The sequence below is a fragment of the Anopheles stephensi genome, chromosome 3 (assembly GCF_013141755.1).
Source record: "Anopheles stephensi strain Indian chromosome 3, UCI_ANSTEP_V1.0, whole genome shotgun sequence".
Taxonomy (NCBI): Eukaryota; Metazoa; Arthropoda; class Insecta; order Diptera; family Culicidae; genus Anopheles; species Anopheles stephensi.
Window position 1 is genome coordinate 6729169 of NC_050203.1, and position 19724 is coordinate 6748892.

Below are 19724 nucleotides of genomic sequence, written 5' to 3' on the forward strand. Positions count from 1 at the left end.
TACCCGTGACATAGAAACTGGTTCTGCTTAAAATCTTTCTTCATCCTAGACAAACACTCGTCCCGTCGTCATAAACGTGGTCTATTAATGATCTTGTCTTCCCTAATCACCGGCTTCTACCTCTCAGGAAGGCATGCTTGAATTTCACAGCTTGCTTCGATCACGGTCACCCCAACACGGTTGATTAGCATTTCTTCACGGTCACCTCCATCCGGAACACTAACCTAAGAACACGAGCCGGTCGGCTGGAAATATGTGTGTCACGATCACCACGAGCGGGCGAGCTGCTGCGTGCATCCAGGATACGCGTGTCTGATCCCGTTTCGGAATTTCGTTTTAATTGGATTGCCTTTGCCTTGCCTCCGACCCAGTTCCGGAACGATTGCCGTACGGTCAGTGCGAAACGAGAGTGAGCGCTGGAAGCCGGTGCATAATATGCAAACATATTTACCGTTCCGGGAAAAAGCAAGAGTTATGTGGCTGATTGGCACCGATTTAGGTGAGCCTGGTGTTTCGATCGGCAAGGGTGACTACAAGTTTGTTGTAGCGGAGCCTCGATTCGCTCGGTTGGGAAGCAGCAGCAAAAAACAAAAAAAGGCGGCCAAGAATGTTGACGATAAATATGATAATTTCGCGAACCGGTAGCACAGGGACCCTCCTCGGAAAGCTTCCAAGGAGCATGGAGAAGGGGGAGAAGGAAAGGGAGGGGGGTTGAGGGTGGCTGTGAGGATTGGCATAAATACATACATGCACACCAGCTCCGGTTGTGTTGGGCCGACAGTGGTGGATTTGAATCCTGTGTGGTTCGTGTAATGCAAGTAGGCTTTGCACTATGGGACAGTCCAGGGACAAACCATGTCGTTTGAATTTATTTAACATAAAATTCTATCCAAGTTCTTCTTCTTCTTCTTCTTCTTCTTCTGATTCTTCTTATTTTTCTTTTTCTAGGCCGGCCAAGTCATGCCGGCCGCCTAATGACTTAATCGAGATTTTGATACCACACAGCAGGATAGTCTTCAATACGGGAAAACGGTCCGAAGGGGATTCGAACCTCGGTCCTGTCGTGGGAACTAAGCAAGAACTATACTTTTGAAAATTGCTCTACTCTACAACATCCTCATCAAATTTTTAATATCGAGTTTTTGGCCAGTCCTTTCCGATAGTGCTTCGCCCGAGTCACATTCACACCGTCGTCGTTCGATCGTCGCTGTCGTCGTCGTCGTCGGTGTGTCTCTCGGTCGATCTCGCGCCTTTCGGGCGGACTCCCACCCCACACAGGCCGAGGGTGGCTCGGTAGCGCGGGTTTTGGTTTTCGGTACTGCGTGCAGCAACAGCACGGTGTCCCGCTCGCACCGACTCGTGTGGCCGACCTTCTTTTCGGTGCCCGACGATGGTGAAATGAAGCCTGCGCCTTGCCACCGAGAAGCGGCCTTTCATTCTGCGATCAATCGCATCCGCGTTCGGTTGTAGATTTTGCTGTGCCCCATCCGTCGTACCGTGAACCGGGTGGACGTGTGGACGAGTGTGTGTGTGTGTGTGCAAAAAAGGGTGAGTTCTTGTGAAACCCCGATCACTGTGAACTGTGGCGGGAGATTCCTCTCACTCTGCACTAGCGAAGGGCACTAGCAGCGTGGCAAGGAGTGGCCACCCGAAGGAAAGAGAGAGAGAGAGAGAGAGAGAGGGGGAAAAGGTCGTGCCGAATACCGAAAACTGCTGGCTAGCGGGTTAGCCGCTTATCGTGCGCTGGTGTACTCGCGATCGTGAATGTCAGTGAGTGTCTGTGTCTGTGTTCTTTCTGAAAGGAAATTGCACACACGAAGCCGACCGAGCGACAGCAAAAAGAGAACGGTACCTAAGAAAGGAGGAAGGTTTCGCACCCACCTTCCAGTGTGTGTCACGGTACTGTAGGGCGTGTAGTGCAAACCCCACGAGAGCCATCGAGAAGGCGATTCCGCGCAGAAGGAACCACGAAAAAGCGTCGACGAAAGGCTACAAAAAGGTTCGTTGTGCAACAGCCGCAGCGGGTCAAAGATCCTGTGAGGGTGGCAAGTGCATTTCTCTGAGCGTGTGTGTGTGTGTATTGCTCTGTGTGTGAAACGTGTAAAACAATAGTGGGGTGTTCCCTGTTTTTTTCTTCTTCTCTTCCTCCCCGCCTCTCCCTCCGTTTCTTCAGCAGCCCCCCAGCTCCCCGTTGCTAACCGTTCCCACGTGGCAAACATGAGGATAACTGGAAAGGTGTGCCTGCTGGCGTGTCTGGTGGCGGTGTTGGCGATATCGAGCGTGTTCGCCAGCCCGCTGGACGAGAGTTCCCGGGCGGCCCTGTTCCGCCGAATGCGCCTCGGTGGCCCCAAAGGTCAGTTGACTGCTTCAGCTTCAGCTTCACACCGCCAGCGACGGTATGCGCTTCTGCTTCTTGCCACTCCTTTCAGCCCATCATTTCACAACCCATCGCACGCTCTCGATCACCTCGAACAGCCTCATCCACTGCCCCAAGCCCATGCCCATGTCCATGCTCCTTCCTCCCACCGCCACTCGCTCCCACAAACCCTCCCTCGATCGCGACGACATTTCGATGCAAATTACATTTCCTCACACTTGGACCAATATCACCACCATCATGATCATCATCGTCATCATCTTCATCATCATCATCACCACAACCATATCGACAGCCTCATCCGCACGCTTCACGCTCATAATCATACGCAGCGATTAAATAACCCATCCACCACCAGCGGCGACGCCATCCATCGCGCTAGAAACAATAGGAACACACTGACCACCGTGCCGGGCCGGGTTCGTGCCGGCATGGATGGAAGTGTCGGCACGAGGGGCGGTAGTAGTAGAAGTAGTTGTAGTAGTAACGGGGGTGGTGATGGTGACGATCGACGCTTGCTTTTAGACGCGGTGATCACCCGGGTGGCGCAGACCCACGACAGGCAGCTGCGGCTGTACGCGCAGCGCAACAACTTCAGCTCGTTCAGCAACTACTTCCTGGCGCAGCTGCGCGCGCAAAATGCTGCAGTCGCTTTTGCGTTCGACGATCCGCCCAGCAAACCGCTACAGGCGGAGGCGGTGGAGGAGATCCCGTACTACGACGAGGTGGACGGTATCGGTGATGGTGACCGGCGTCGGGTCAGCCCGAACCCGGAAACGGTCGTACTAGATAGCGCTGATATTACTACTACCACTGCTAGCACTACCACTATCGCCACTGCACACAGCACGCTCACTACTAGCACGCACAACACCACCACCACAAACACTAGCCAATTGCCCGCCAAAGTCTGGGGTGAAGGTACAGAGTCGCGGTTCGGGCCGGTGTTGGAGTTTGTCTTACAGCGTGTTCAATCGATTTTTTCAGTCTACAAGCACGAGGACCAGAGCCGCCCGGGCATCCCGGTGGCGGACAACCTCGACAAAGCTCCGGCGGAAGAGCGTAAGGCGCTGGGCAAGGAGTTGTCCGAAGAGGAGTCAACAACAGGGGCAGCGGCATCGCCCGCTGCTACGTCCGCTCCCGTACCAGCCAAGGGAGGTCTTAACAGGTTGTTTGCTCGCAAAAAGTATAGCCCGCTGCTCAGGGATGCTTCCAAGGGTGTGTCCACAACGGAGGCTTCGTCCGGATCGTCGGTAACGACCACCACAGTCGCCTCTACCGAGGGCGACGATGGTGCGACCTCCTCCGGAACTACGCGCCGCACGAGACCTACGCGCCCGGGGAAGCTGCCCCGTTCGACCACCCCGAAGCCCACCGTGTCCGTGAAGCCCACGAAGATCTCGTCCCGGTTTTCGAAGCCCACGGTAGAACCGACCGAAAGTACGGTCGCTAGCGTAACGTCTCGCACGACACGCGGTCGTCGCACGCGTCCATCGAAACCCTCGAAGCTGTCCAGCTCGACCACAACGACAACTACCGAGGAACCGACGACTACCACCACGACGACCACCACCACAACTACTACTCCGGCTCCAACGACCACGACCACCACGACGACCACCACCACCACCACTACGGTAGCTCCCAGCACATCCTCTAGCACATCTTCCCCAGCAGTAGGCGCCGATTCGTTGGCCGTCGGACCGGTGGAAGCTGTCGCCGTCAAAGTCCAATCGGATGATGTGGAGAGCTCGGCTAGTTCCACCACTTCCACCACGTCGGCGTCAAGCACCACAACCACTGTGGCATCTTCTCCTTCTAGCACACCGACAACGGCCGCACCATCTGTCACGAAAGAGGCCACCGATGATGGCCAGGAAGTGGCCGTTAGAAGCGCACCGAAACCCGAACGGATTATCCCGGTAGTTGAGCGGCAGGATGATGAGCTGACCGAGAACGAGAGTCTCCTACAGTCGGCTGGGTACGATTCCTCGTCGGCTGAGGAGCAGTAGAAGTGGGGTTTGAGGGGTGCGCGCGTGTTTGTGTGATAAGGATGCGAGGGAACAAGACAGAGAGAGAGAGAGAGAATATAATATTTGTTCACTATGTATTACCTGCATACTATCCGCTTACTTCCGGTGCGTTCCGTGTGTTTGGCACTGGTGCCCGGTGCCATTCGACGATTCGTGGGGAATGAGAGTAAGGTATTCTTCGGCAGCATTCGACCATTTTGTAAGCGAATGTTGGGCGAACGAAATAAAGATTAGGTAAACTACTATAACTGTGTCGGGTGTATTTAATGGTTTGCTGTGTTTTTAAGAAAGAAATATTGGTAAAAAGATCACGAAAGAGAAGTAAACTGAGGTCAAGAATGAACTCTTCGTTTTGATGGTGTCTACTAGGGCTTTAAGCATCGAGACCTCTCGATCAGCTAATTTATATGAATCGATTGACACACAATCCAAGCAATCTGCGTCTTCCTTTTGCAATACCTCGAGCTAATCATTGTTTAACACATGAAGAAACTTGTTCTATAAGCTGAGAGGCAATATGTTTAAGCTTTATTTCATCCCATCCTCTCCAAACTCCACACGGTACTTTTCTATCCACCCTTCTCGTAGCATAAGCATAAGAAAAGCTTTTCTCGAAGCTGTCAAAGCTTTAGCTAAAGCACGAGTAGCATAAGCTTTAGCTGTAAGCTTCGAAAGCTCCAGCGAAAGCTCGTCGATTGAGTGCTTAATTTCTTCGGTTTTCCTGCCGCTATGTTCTTTTGTTGCGTTTTTAGGTTTTTAAAAAAGTTTTGTGGATTTTATTTAGCTTCTTTTAAAATTTTATTGACCGTTTGGCCGTATTTCTGCCACTAGGTGTTACAGTAAACAAAACAAGTAAAAACATTGATTTTCCTCTCCTTTGACGCTATGTTATAACCAAGACTCTGAACTGATCTCTAACACTAACACTGAAACTACACAGCTTAATATTAATGTGTTCATTTATTTTGTTAAACTAAATTAAATTGAACTAAGTGTACTATTGAATACAATTTGTTTTAGTTTAGAAAGATCGACAACCCTCACTTGTTCACGTTTTGGTGATTGGAGAGAATGAAATCACTCCATTAACGCCACTTTACTTTAAAGAAATGAACATAGCATGAATTATTCGAACATAAATATTTTTTTATAAAACAATTAAAATTTCTATTGATAAATTGTTAAAAAAGTGTTTTCCACGAATCAAATTGAATTTCCCTCCAATAATTTCTCGCTAGCTTTTCCCACTCACCCACCCATAGTGCGGCAAGCGCTGAGAGTCATCTGTGGCCCAACGTTTACGCTGAGACTCAAACAGCTCAACCATCGAACCGTCGCACACAAAAACAGTTGAACAGCGCAAGCGTTCGGACGCACGGAACGAACCATCGGACCAGCAATACGAACGACACAAAAAAGAAGCGAACGTGCTGCTGCACACGGTGGCTCCATCGACATCCCCTAGCGACCGTAGTTTCGTGCGTGTTTTGTGTTCTCTCCAGTATCCCGTACATTACCAGCTTCAAATCAAAGTAGCCTTGTCGCTAATCAACAAGGCGAGGTCTAGTCCAGTAGCAGCAGCAGCAGCAGCAGCAGCAGCAGCAGGGTGTGTTTGTGTGGCGTTCGCGAGTGTGCACATCGAGTGTTAGAAGCTATTCGGTGCCCTTGTGTGTCCCGTGCCCTGTTGCTGCGAAGAATCCGCGCAGGTGAGTTGCTGTCGTCAGCGCGAGTTGAGCCAGTGAGTGAGTGTGCAAGTTGAATGGGCGCGGAAGTAGCGGTCGAAGGGCCGCGCAGTTTCGGTTTCCAGGAATGTGCGCGCATAAATCGCATGAATCACAGCCACCGTCTCGGATACGGCTAAAGTGCATCCGCGCGCCTACCATTGCCTGTGCTAAGCGTGTTTTTGTGTTTGTGTGTGAGTGTGTGTGACACAAGCAAAAAAGGGCGGAGGATAAAGATGGTGCACCTTGACGCAAGAGAGAGAGAGAGAGAGAGAGAGAGAGAGAGAGAGAGAGAGAGCAAGAGAGTGCGAGCGATATTGTGCAAGCGAAATGTATCCCGTCCTCGGGCGAAGGTTCAGTGGTGTAGCAGCAGGTTGGCTTTTTGTCCCTCCTTTTCCGAATTCCCTGTTTTCCCTGGAGCCCGCAGATTGCGGCCGCGTAAGGGAGCGTTTCGTTTTATTTACTCACCCAACCCGACGGGTGGCCAGTTTGTGGTGCGGGTCCATTGTTCCGTACGAGACAGATCTTGATTTAAAGCACCATTTGGCCACTGGCAACAGCAGCCAACCGCCGGCATCACTTCCGTTCCGCGAGCACTCCGAAACAATGCTATTTCCACAAACCAAGTGTCTGCCTCTGTGTGTGAGTGAGTGTATGTGTGAAGAGTTGGAGGAATATTTTTGAAAACGAAATCATCCCAAAAATAGCGCGCGACTTATGGTAATCCGCTTGAGGCGAGTGAGGATGAAAAAAAAAGCGAGTTAAAACGTGTGCGGTGAATAATAAAATGTGTCACAAAGTGGTGTGTTTGGGTGTGGGTGGCCCAAGGAACAGCCTCAGTCACCCTTGGTAGCGCTGGTGTGAAAGAGAGCGCCGGAAGTGTTTGTCCGTGAAAAAAAAAACCACCGACGATAGATTTCAACGTGTCGCCTAGCGACGAACCCAAAGTCAAGCAGAGATTGCTGTGATCGTGTTGGTGTACATCCAGTGTCAGTGCTGCTGTGTTCTTGAGCTGCTACTGCGATTCCTCGCCCATACGTGCCGTGCTCGTGTGCTTGGCACCTTCCGTTTGACAGTAAATCATCGACAAATTGGAAACGAAACAAGCAAAACACACACACTTTTTCCGGTCGGAACGTTTGGAAAATCACCCTTTGCTCACTTTCTAGGTCACACCAGCGATTTTGTAAACAGAACCACTTAACAAACTGTCAACCGGGCCGTAAGTTGTCCGGCGCGTTTACCGAGTTTATGTAATAATGCAAACAATTACGCAATGGTCACGATTATCCAGGTGGACAAAGGGGCCAGTTGTTTGGTGAAGGAACAGGAGGTGCGAGTGTTTTATTTGTTTTTGAGTGGACTTTTTCCTTGTAGCACACACATTTGCAGCTTAAAAGCAAGATGCTGGGAAGCTTGCTGAAGCGTTCGAAAGGAACAGGTTTTGTTAGGTGGCACAATGAAAAGTAAAAGCTACATTATATTGAAATGAGAGTGCTTAACAATTATTAAACTCGACTCGATCGTTACCCTAGATGTGGGTAAGATTTCACACGTTCCAAACATGAGGTGAATCTGTGTCTTTTCAATCGCCAACCGTAGCGTGTGTCCTTCTACCCTACGCTTCGGTCTCAGACCTTTTCAATGACCAACACAAGCACCTCGTCGCTCTTGAGCGTTCCCCTATGCTCCTCGCGCCAACTGCCCTCCCCACCCCTCAACATAACCCACATGGGTTCGAGTCCGTTTTGTTTTGGTGGGCTACGGCAGAGCCGATTCCCTCTGTATCAGTGCGGCCTCCCCGGTGTAGGTGAGAGACGATCGACGAAAAACCAGTCTGCACGATACGAGTCGCGATCTTCGCTTCTAGCCATTTTTTCTCTCTCTCCTTCCATTCTCATCTGCGATCGCCACGAAGGGTGGCGTTCCGATTGACCGTGGTCGGTGACCGGTGGTGGCGACTGGTGGTGGTGCAACCATTGGCACGTTGTGTTAATTGCGCTGCGAGTGCCGGACATTGCGCGAAACGAAAGTGACGCAGAATGAAGCAACCACACCAGCACCACCGGGCCAGTAGAAAGGATCTTATCGACGTGGCTGGACGCGGCGATCGATGATGCAAAGAAAATCGAAAGTAAGCGCTTCTGGAGCATATTCTCATGTCCTACTGGACAATATGCAAAGCGCAAAGGGAAACACGATCAACAACAGGTCTATTTTAAATTATGACATTACATTCCACTGCTCCAATCTGCTGTGCTGCTGTGATCGTGCGTACGCAACACCACTCCAAATAAGGCTCGCGGGGAACCTCTGCGCAAACACGCACAAACACATCAACCTGACTTGTGTGTGTGTGTGTTTTTTTTTTCGGGGGTTGCTACTTTTTTGTTTGTAGGTTTGTATGTTCTGTGTGGCTATGTTTAACACGACCGACAACCTACCTACGCATCTGCAAAATCGGTCCGTGCATGGGCTGGCCGACTGATCCGTTGACGATGGCGTCATCGTCGACGGCGAAGATCCGGGCGCCTTTGCCAGTGGTGCGCGACTCACCTTCGCTCGAGGTTGACCTGTAACCACGCACAGACTTCTGCAAGGAATGTCTACCATGCCGGCGTTGGCAGGCCACGGCGTCCTCCATTTTTCATCTCTCATTCAGAGCAGCTCCAGTCTACTCCAACGCATCAGCTCGTCACTAGCTAATGGCATCGGTTGGACGCGGGTGTGCGTGGGGGATTGCGATTGAATTTGCATTTTTACCGTAGGTCGAAACGGACCCGGGCTCGGGAGGGAAGCAAGACGAAAACAAACGGACGGGTTGGGCTGATCACATTCAGATTCACTTTCGACTGCAAACGACCGGAAACACAGGAAACACTGTGGCTGTGTGGGGGCTGCCGTACACCAACCCGTCCACCATGATGGTTGAAGCTGGCGAGTAGTAAAAAAAAACATACACACACACATTATCGAGCAATCAACTCTTTCGGTGTTACAGGTTGGCATAAATTTAGCGATTTCTAATCGAGTTGCCACATGAGCCGTATGTGGCGCACTTTGTTCCAATGAAAACGTTTGCAGTGAGGCGAGAAAGGTTTGTCGTTGATGTGATTTGTGCTATCAAAAGACGTAAAGTGACGAACCCTACTTATAAGGATGGGATCGAGCATTCTGAGTGCTGTTTATGGCTCAGATTGGCCCATATAAGGCTGTATTAAATCGATCTGTCACATGATCGTATTGCAATTAAATTCCTTTAAAACGTTAGCTCCGAGGCGAGCGAATCGGTTTTGAAATGATTTTATATTATCAAAAGACTTGAAGCGACGAACCTAGCATTTTTAAGGATGATCAATCATTCCAATGCTATGAACTGGTATTAAAGTGCCAGAGTATTGCTTTTTGTTTCAACGAAAACATGATCTGTGGGACATGAAAACTCGATGCAGAATTGTGGCATGATTGAAGAAAGACCTCTAGTGGCGAAGCATGAAGCATCCAGAAGATAAACAATTTTGAATGCTTCTGAAGGAAAAGGGTTGCATAAGTCTAATAATACTTAATCAAAATGCCAACAAAATTTTCTTTAACACAATCGTCAAGAAACTTTTAATCAGTCAGGATAATATCAATTTATGATCAATTTCAATCCAAGGACTGTAAGTCTGAACACTTTTTAAATATTTTATTTAAAAAACGATCAAAAGACTTAAAGTGACGAACCCTACTTTTGAAGGATGATTGAGTATTCTAAATTATCCTTTATTGTTTATTAAAAAATTTCAGTCTTAAGCCACATTAAGACATTAAATTCAATGTTTCATTTGCCAACAGGAACAAGGAAACGCTCATCACACTTTTTTTAGTATAATGACTCACACGTGATCGCGTAAGCGACGAACCTCGCCGTCCCGCGTTCTGCTGCACACGAAGCACGATAACAATTCACCAGGGAGCGCAATTTTGTAAATTTGATCCATTACGTGATTAACTGCCACAATCAAGTGATCATGTGGCGGTCGATCGGCTCGAGCAGCATTTTCCGACCCGTGGCCAGTTATTTCATCGTGCTCTCATGCTCTATTAAAATGCTATTAACGTACACCGTTGAATCATATCGTGACAATTCTTTGCAAGAAAGCAGAAGAACTGTGCCTGCCAATCGTCAACCATTAGCTTCTTTCCCGATGCACTTGAGCATCTCAGCCCAGCACCGCTCGCCATTTAATTCTACATTCCGTTGAACAAAAAGGTGCATTAGGATTGATGCACTCGAGGGCGTCGTCACCCGTGCGCCGAACAATAGGGCGGTAGGGCAGTTAGAGATTCGCTCACTGGGAACCGTCCCTGACATATTCTCACAACCGTTGGGAGCCGTTTATCGTGGCTCAAGGCTTCGTGGCGGATGGGTGGGATCGTACCGAACAGCTGGCAGATAAGCCGCCCGCTCAGTTCTATGTTAATGAAGTGTTTAGCAGATCGAGCGGACAGCGGCAACACGATTGCACGGTTGCTCGCTTATCGAGTGAATTAAATCTGACAACGTGATGAACATTAACGGCGATGCATGCTATTATGCTAGCTGTGTTGCTGTGTGCGTTCGGCTCTCCAGACGACTCCCCGCATTACGTTTGGCCTACTGAAGGGCATTGAAATGTCAAAAAAGGGTAATCGAGCTCGTTTGATGTGCAAAAAAAAAAGACAGGAGTTGGGAACTGCGTCGCGCAATTACTTGCTTACCTGAAATTATTTTGTCATTTACACTCCCGAGCACAATAATCTCCTTGATGAAGCCCCGTTCCCGGTGGCTCAATAGTAAAGTGAATGTTTTACTGTTCCAAAGAGTCGCGCCACCGTAATTCCAACGCGCTTCCGTTGGCCCACTTTGCAACCGATTCGTACAAATTAGCCTCATTAGACCGCATCACACCGCGCCAAAAGCTATGCGCGCGCACCCCTTAGACAAAGCTTCAAATTGAATTATTTGGTTTTCGGTGGTTAGCTTTTTTAGCACAATTTAATAGGATTCTCCCAACGAATAGGAGTGCTAATTTGATAATCATACCCTTTCCCAACAGATCGCTTCGGTACGATCGCTACGGGCGCCGCATTCGAATGAAATTCTTCACATTTTTTGCTTTTCCGATTTGCTGTCAATTAAGATAGTGCTGACCCTGTGGGATTGCCTTATCGGGCCTCGCAAGACCGGAAAGGCCTTCCGGATGTGTCATACCGTTTGAGTGAGGCTAAAGGTAATATATTATCATACGAATAGGGTCAATGGGGATTGGAATCCCCATCGATAGGCAGACAATCTGTCGCTGTAATGATCATGCGTTATTAGTATGTGACCTCCACATTTCTTCGCCGGCATCTTAACATCCCTACAGGGCCTGGACCGAGTGTCTACCAGACAATGAACAATATCCGTACGTACATACATGCGCCGCACATCGGTGTGTCAATGGCTCGGATCTTCGCCAGCCAGTAGAGTCAAGGTTCCCACAATCTTCGCGGAGTCGTGAATATGAAATTCATGATACACTACCTTCTGCTGGTATATATTTATTATTAAAACCTTCCATCGCCATACCGCCGCTACCTTGATGTCTTTTTTCTCCATGGAGAGGGGACGATTATCATTATGGTGAATTTCCGTGGCACTATTTTCTTCCCGCCTTTCCCACCCCTTTTCCTGTTCTTCCGGGTCAAGAGGTGCTCTGGAGCGGAGACAAACTGCGACACAGATTTTATTTTCTCTCCACCTTTTTTCGCAGTCATTTCGTTTCGTTCCGACTGCGCTTTATGCCAGCCGCGAATGGTAAAGAGAAACGACCGAAAAACATAAACTATTAAACAAGCGTGTCAGAGAGCAACGAACGACCTACTGCTGTAAGGCTACGGTGCTCTTAATTAACGCGACGCGGCCGCTTATGTCAGTGCGGTGCCAATCGCCTTCGGGATGCTACTGCTACCCTCTATCTATCAGTCGAACGATCCGTCCGGCCCGATAAGATTCGCACGTTCGCCGCACGGTGGTTGGATTAGGGTGATTTGTGTTTCAATTATTTCACTAGCTCACTTTTCCTCTACCTGATTGGTCCAATCATAATTGATTGTGGCGATTTTTCTTCATTTGCTCGGTGTGGCTCTCAGGAGCTCGCTTCTTCGGCTCACGCAAAGCGAAAAATACCGGACCACAAACTGGGTCTCAGGCGCGTTACCCTTCTTTTCCTCTTGTCGGTGGATGTAAATCGAGCCGTACCGGGTTTTTTCGTTCGTCGGGGTTCAAACATTTGAGCTAAGATTGTTATTACATCACCAACGAGCGGGTTCGACATTTTTCGACTCGGCTTGGGTGATCATTCGCAGGAGACAGCTGGGATTGATTGAGTGAAATAAAAGTGTTATAATGCGCGGATGGAGGTCAACGCCGAATTCTTCGTGACATTTTACTGTCACATTTAGAAGAAGTATTAGACAAACTAAGCGGGCAAACGAGCTCAAACCGGGAAATGAGCTAATTGGTACACACCGAACAATTTATTTGGCCCCTTTTGCTTCCTGGCCCACCCGGTTACATACTAGCAAACGTCACCGAACCGTGCCGAAAACACACGCCACCACACTACACTTAAGCAAGCAAGCACGGCAGCTTTGCTTCCCCATTTTCGGCAGGTGATCGTAGGTTCCTTTCAGTTTCGGTTGCAGAGCATTGCGCACACACTTTTCAACCTCGAAACCTATCGATGCGTACTTTGGAGACGGTGTCGGATTTTTAATTTCCAAAAAACCCCTCCATCTGTAAGCAAGCAAAAGGATGAAGCTAACTGTTTGCCACAGAGTTCGTTAAAAGTCCGTCGATTGCGATCGTGACACGTTAAACATTTTATTGGTGCCAATCAAAAACACCTCGCCGAGTGTGTGAAGACTTGATTCCAACGATCGTTGGATAGATACGCCAATTCGCCTTAACCTAACCCGATACTGATTAATACAAATGCCATAACCGTTGGCCAGCTGGCCTTGAAGCTGCTGGCCCCGCTTGTAACTTGTTTGTGTGTAGCTAGTGCTCTCCCTGTTCCAATTTCCACGCACTCGAAGATAGGATTATTGGAAAGGAAAAGCGAAGGCAACCGACCGATCAACCTGTCCCGCAAACCAATAATGATAATGAGGCATTTGTTGACATTCGGTTCCTCCTTCATTTCCGGTACGACCCCAAACACAGAAACAGATTGGGTGATTTAATGGGCTTCTCTCCAATATATGGAGCTGACTTCATCTCTGGCTAGTAAAGAAAACGACGTCATCAACTCCCAGCTCGGTGTTTATGCTTGCGACTTTACTCGTCGCCACACCTTAGTCATTCAACTTCCGCTCGATCAACGGGCTGCAATGGCGTCGATGTCACCTGGCCTCGGGATGGCGACTAGCTTTATTCCTATGCCCCTCTGCTTGCTTGAATATTCATTAGAGAAGCGCGTACGGCACCGCGGCGTCATCCACAATTGGCATACGGAGAGGGGCGCGTTAAAGCAACTAAGCAGCGGCGGCGATCGTTTATGAGCTCACCGCGTAAGGAATTTGTTGATCGATCAACAAATCAACCAGCACAATGACATCTCACCTGTTCGGTCAACGCGCGGCACTGGTTGTTGTCCCTTTGCTGAAGGCTGCAAGAATAAATTAAATCCCACCGCCGCGTGCAACACAGCAGGAAGGAACGATTCCCTTACCGGGTGATTTTCTAATTAAAAGTTTTTTAAAGCGAAAATAAAGCACAGACGAACTTTTCGTTCAACCCAACAGCACGCTCGGGTTGTATTGTAAACAACGGCTCCGGCTGTACGATCGTGGTGTGCGTGATGATCATCACCGCACGCCAAACAAACACACGCTGCACACACTGGCCAGCCCGATGTTTGTGGAATGCGCGGAAAGCGATCGCTGGCGTGCGTGGTGACCGATTTTGTTTTCGCGCTTGTGTGTCGTTGTACTGGGCTGTTTGGCTCAGTTACGTCATCTGCACAGTGGGCCGACGACCATGTTGCGGGAGGAGCTTTTACCCATATGTGTGTGAACGTGATTTGACGAACAGAAAGAGAGAGAGAGAGAGGGTGAGAACATGAAAATAACATGGTTTAGGTTTCACTCGACGGATAAAACACATGCTGCTGATGTTGTGCCTCGGACGTTCTAGCGAAGAAAGGGAAGGTTTGATTAATTGCTAGCTGCTTGAAGCATCTTATCAAACAGCTAGTGACAACAACGAGGATTAATCTTAACGAAGTCTTTGATTACAAATTATGCTTACAAGCTCACCTATATTTCCTGCGCCAATTTCCCGACTCATGCTCGATAAAGCATGAAAAAAGTCATCAAGTTTTACAGCCAACGCGTGACAATAAAATGCGGCTCAAGTCATTTCCCCTTTGCACGCAATATTTTACCTCACACCGAGCCTCGCTCTCGCACCATATTAGGAAGTCCTTCGGCAAACATTTTGCGGAACCGAACTGCCAAACAGTTTATATGTCCATCATCGCTCAGGCGTCAATCAAAAGCCAAGCCAACTTTGTCCTGCGATGCGTATCCGTGGTCCGATAATAACTTCCAGCTGGTGGTGATAATATTTCTCGGACTTCCTTCCTTTTGCGCGCCGCGTTGATGATGGTTTATGAATTTTTGACGAGCGAAAAATCGAACAACCCCGTTCACATCCGTTCCGACGGTTTGCAAGTGTGCGTTTATCAAGAACACGGCGACTGTCCTCCGCGCGAACGTTCATACAAAACCACCCGCCAGCTACTCCGTACGGCTCACTCGACTAGCGGCGCTCGACGGCGAAAGACAAGAATTATTACCAATCGGATTATCTTTAAGTATTGTGGCAGCAACATCAAGAGCGCTAAACTTTCTGCATTTTATGGAACAGGTTCGTAAAATGAGCAGCAACAGTTTTTGAGCACCGGAAAGCGCACCTACCCTAGAGAGTGAGAGAGAGGAGAGAGAGCTGATAAGGAGGAGGACGTCGTTATCAGGGATCCGCAAGAGTCAAAGTGAGCTTCGGCAGGAGTCATGGAGCTGCCAAAAGGGGCCAAAATTACACATGCCGGACTGCTGCAACACACACCGGATGGAAAGACGGAGCTACAGAAGATCACCCAGGCCGGGTTGGTGGCTCGATCGCCCGAGGGAACAGCCGCCAAAGGGATGAACATTCGCGGCAATGAGGACCTGTGGGTTGAGATCCAGGCAAACACCTTCAAGAATTGGGTGAATGAACACCTGCGAGAATCTGGACTTCAGGTGAGTTTTCGTATTCATACTGACGAATGTCTCTTTTACTAATTCACTCCCCTACTCTTCCAGGTGATTGAATTCCACGAGGACTTTTGCGATGGAACGCTCCTCTGCGCACTGGTAGAAGGACTGCAGAAGCGCCCACTCAAACCCTCCTGGAACAAGCGGCCAGCCAACCAGCATCACTTCATAGAGAACGTTACCACAGCGCTGAACGCGATCGAGGCGGACGGTGTCAAGCTCGTCAACATCGGCAACGTGGACATTGTGAATGGAAATGTCAAACTGATCCTCGGTCTCATATGGTCGCTGATCGTGCGCTACCAGATTGGACGCAGCAAGTTCCCACCGCGTAAGCTGATGCTTGCCTGGCTGCAAGCCGCCCTGCCCGACTGTAAGGTTAGCAATCTGACCACGGACTGGAACAGTGGAGTGTTGCTGTCCGCCCTGCTGGACTACTGTGAGCCGGGTCTGTTTCCACACTGGCGTACGCTCAATCAGAACGACTCGGTGCGCAACTGTGAGCGGGCGATGAACCTGGCGTACGAGCGATTCGGAATTCCGAAGGTCCTGGAACCGGAGTACCTGGCGTCGAGATGGCTGGACGAGCTGTCCGGGATGACGTATCTGTCTTACTTCATGAGACCGGGTGGCCCGGGCTACAACGCGACGATGAAGTGGGTTAACGGACAAATCAAGCGCCCCGTTAACAACTTTACGGTGAGACTCTTCCTGCTTCTCCATATAGTTCATCATGCTTAATAATGCTTTTTGTACTTCCAGAGCGACTTCAACGATGGCAAAGTGTTCTGCGAAATCATCAAAGATCTCGGTGGACCCGTACCCGAACCCGCAAAGCTCAGTTCCGACCCATCCCAGTGGGAGAACAACCAGCAGAAGGTGATCGATGGTGGCCTCAAGCTTGGCGTGAAGCCAGTACTCTCCGCAAAGGATATGGCCACAGCCGATGAGGAGCATCTGGGCGTGATGGCATACACAACCTGGCTGCGTTGGGTCATTCCTCGTCCACCACTTGCCAACATGCTAACCGTGCATCTGGACAGCACATCGGGTCGGGTCGGTGAGCCGACAGAGTTCCGCGTCGAAGCACTATCGCGTGATGTGGACATGTCGAAGGTGAAGGCTTACATCAGCATGCCCAACACGAACACGCTGCACCAGGTGCGACTGGGATCGCGTGGTGAGGGAACCTTCGTGCCAGACAAGTACGGCATGCACGAGATCGTACTCGAGATCGACGATAACCAGTAAGCATTATACAGGAACAGGCTACAGAAAACGAGGTTTCTAATCACTTCCTTTCTTCTTCTTGCAGACTTGGTGGACACTTCTTCCGGGTACTCCCAAGGCTTGTACACGTCGCCCCGCCCGGTATGGCCCCGTGCGCCCTCGGAAGCCTTGTGGAAGTGCTGGTCAACGCAACCGGTGCGCCGAAAACTGAGGACATTCTAGTGACCGCCTACAGTCCTTCCGGGCGTCCACTCAAGTGTCCGCTGAAGAAGGTAGCTCATCTCGCAGCTTCAATGTCGATCGACTATCTCTCATCTTCATCTTGCCCATTTTAGATCGAGGAAGGACATAGTGCCATTTTCAAGCCGGATGAAGCCGGCGTTTGGGAAATTGCCATAACCTACCAGGGTCGCCACATCCAGGGCGGCCCGTTCACCTGTGCCGTGTTCGATCCGAGCGGTGTGTCCGTGCACGGACTGGACGGTGCCATGCCACTGAGGGCTCACTCGTTCGAGGTCGATGCCCGCGGTGTTGGAGTGAGCGGCGAGCTGCACGTGGACATCGTGCACGAGAAGCGCTCACTCGTTTGCTCGGTGGAGAAGCTGCAGGAGAACAAGTACCAGGTCACATTTATGCCACGCTCCAATGGCAAGCATCGGGTGTACGTCTACTTCAACGGATATGACGTCAAGGGATCGCCGTTTATCATGAAGGTCGGCTCAAAGGGAAGATCCGGCAAGACACGCACCAGTCCACATCAGCACGAGGGAAAGCTGCGCTCGGAAAGTCCCTCGTACCATTTCAATTCGTCCTCGTTGACGCGCAAGACGGACACTTCCTCGTTGCGTCGAGATATCTACTCGCCTACGACGGTACCAAAGTCGGGCTCCCGGTCTCCGCAGGACTATGAGCCTGGTGGCTTCATCAAGAGCTCCACCAAGGAGACGTACACGAGTCGGGTTATGTCACCGGCCCGGCACAGTCCTTCGCCGAAGCTGATCTTCCCCACAACAGAGACCGATTATGGAGGATTTCGTCGCAGTACCGAGCTGCTGTCGCAACGTCGCGATTCCGATGAGCTGAAGAGTCCGGTTCGTCTCACCGATGAGGCGGCAAGCTCGTACGTTAAGACAATCCGGACCGAAAACCACACAACGAAAACGATCCGCACGATGTTGGATTCTGACAGTCCGATTGCACACATCCGAGCCAGCCCTGGGTTGAAGAGCCCTCAGACCGTATCGGCGACGCTGCTGGACACTCGAGCTGGAACCAGCAGTCCCAAGCCGTTGATCACGACTACAAGCACGAACACGTCCAGCACTCGCTACATACCGTCTCCGGTGACGGAACAGCGCGTCGCGAGTCCGATTGCAATGCACGAAAAGTCCAACGGTACCTACAAGGTGACGGAACGCAACTCGACCTACAAGTCTACCGTAACGCGAGACGTTGTGCGCGACAGTCCCACGTTCGAGCGAGTGCTCCGCAGTCCACCGACAGCTTCAACCAACGTTGTGGACTACTCTTCCAACATCAAGGTGAACTCTACCGGTGCCAACGGTGGGCAACCCTCCCGGCGGGACAGTTACGACGTGATCAATAAGACGAAGCACCTGTTCTCACAGAACTCACTCGAATCGCTGGCGAACTTGACCGAGCGACAGCTCAACACCGACCTAACATACGATCGCTCGACGCTCGATAACCAGACGGAGAAGAATACGCAGTTCAACAAGTTCTCGCTCGGAACTGAGACACAGTCCAAGCGTCCGATCATTGAAGATGAGGGATTGTACCGTGCCGGTGGATATCTCAAAAACTATCGTACCGAGTCTAATGAGAAGTACGAACGATTCAGCTCTTCCCAGCTGAAGGGTGGTTTCGAACCGATCGGACGTGATGTGAGTGGTGCACGAGCTATTCGCGTGCAGGACATTCCAGACGGTGTGCTCGGACGTCCGGTTGAGTTTGAGAGTAAGTGATGCCAGTGATTCCACAAAATGGGATGAAATTCTAATTGTAATCACATTTCCAGTCGATGGATCGCAAGCCGGTTCGGGAAACTTGGAGATCCTCGTCAACGGTGGACGGGTAACGTCGGCAGTACGAGCGCTCGGCAATCAGCGCTTCATCGCTAGCTTCACGCCGCACGAGTCCGGAACGCATACCGTCCAGATCACCTTCAACGAGGAAACCGTTCCCGGTAAGTCCCAAGCTCTCATGATTTCTTTCAGATATAGATATGGTTTCACGGCAAGTAGCTTAGGGCTGGGTGAAGAGATTGTCGGTGGTCTAATTGATTCTTCTCATACGCTCCAAGGATTGATCTTGTCGAGAATGTTCATATTGTCCAACAAAAGCAGCCCTCCACCGTACAGCCAATGGCAAACAACCCGTGGTGGGTGAGCAGATTGCTGCTTGTATCAGCGGGAATTGTATTTATTATTCATCGTTTGGGTTCTTTCTTCGTGGGAGATGATGCATTCGTATAATATTGATGCTTATTGAAATAAAGCTTGTGATAGGAAGTATTTATTTAAAGCTTCACCATGACTGCTCGATGAGTACTGTTTGATGGATGGGACGATATTGGATAGAAGCAGATATCCATTTAGGTTATCGGAGATTTATTGAAGCGGCACAGCTAAATTCAGAAAGAAATCGTGATTTGAAAAATGAAATTAAAACGCAACAGTGACGAGTTATGACGGGAAATTGATAACAAGTCACGGCCCACTCATTTGAAATTGTAATACTTCCTCATCGATCAGACAAATGGATTCGATCACTGTTTACAACCTCCCCTGATGTCTTTCAAGGGTCGCCGAGCTGCTGCATTTAATTTGTGTTTGTGTTTTGGCCATTTTATGTCTCGGTGAATGGCACTGTAAGCCACGCCCAGAGACTTGGTTAGGTGCCGAGGAAACTATAATCGCAGTTAAAAACAAATTAAAAATACAATTAAAGGTATCTTGCTTCCGATAATGTCTCACCATCCATCAAACAGTATTAGACGGAATGTCACATGAG

At 49.8% G+C, this 19724-nt stretch overlaps 2 protein-coding genes across 6 annotated transcripts in view; both read left to right on the forward strand.

The window, feature by feature from the left end:
- Positions 1-1308: 1308 nt before the first annotated feature.
- LOC118510375 (cell wall protein DAN4-like) lies at positions 1309-4658 on the forward strand. 4 transcript variants are annotated; one of them, XM_036052102.1, is made up of 3 exons: positions 1309-1548; positions 2174-2353; positions 3365-4658. In XM_036052102.1, exons 2-3 carry the CDS (start codon positions 2218-2220, stop codon positions 4387-4389), a joined length of 1161 nt encoding a protein of 386 aa, XP_035907995.1. In that variant the 5' UTR covers positions 1309-1548; positions 2174-2217; the 3' UTR covers positions 4390-4658. The 4 variants fall into 4 exon arrangements, with proteins under 4 accessions (XP_035907995.1, XP_035907996.1, XP_035907994.1 ...); XM_036052103.1 differs by having other exon boundaries at positions 2177-2353; XM_036052101.1 differs by having other exon boundaries at positions 1310-1999.
- A 1093-nt stretch (positions 4659-5751) lies between these two features.
- Positions 5752-19724, forward strand: part of LOC118510328 (filamin-A) — a 35578-nt gene continuing 21605 nt past the window's right edge. Inside the window, exons 1-7 of one of the 2 annotated variants that reach the window (XM_036051981.1) lie at positions 5752-6116; positions 15073-15446; positions 15510-16160; positions 16224-16708; positions 16777-16963; positions 17027-18668; positions 18730-18897. In XM_036051981.1, the coding sequence (XP_035907874.1) occupies positions 15216-15446; positions 15510-16160; positions 16224-16708; positions 16777-16963; positions 17027-18668; positions 18730-18897 (3364 nt within the window). In that variant the 5' untranslated portion in view covers positions 5752-6116; positions 15073-15215. The remainder of the gene's footprint in view (positions 6117-15072; positions 15447-15509; positions 16161-16223; positions 16709-16776; positions 16964-17026; positions 18669-18729; positions 18898-19724) is intronic. The other variant, XM_036051973.1, reaches the window with a different exon arrangement.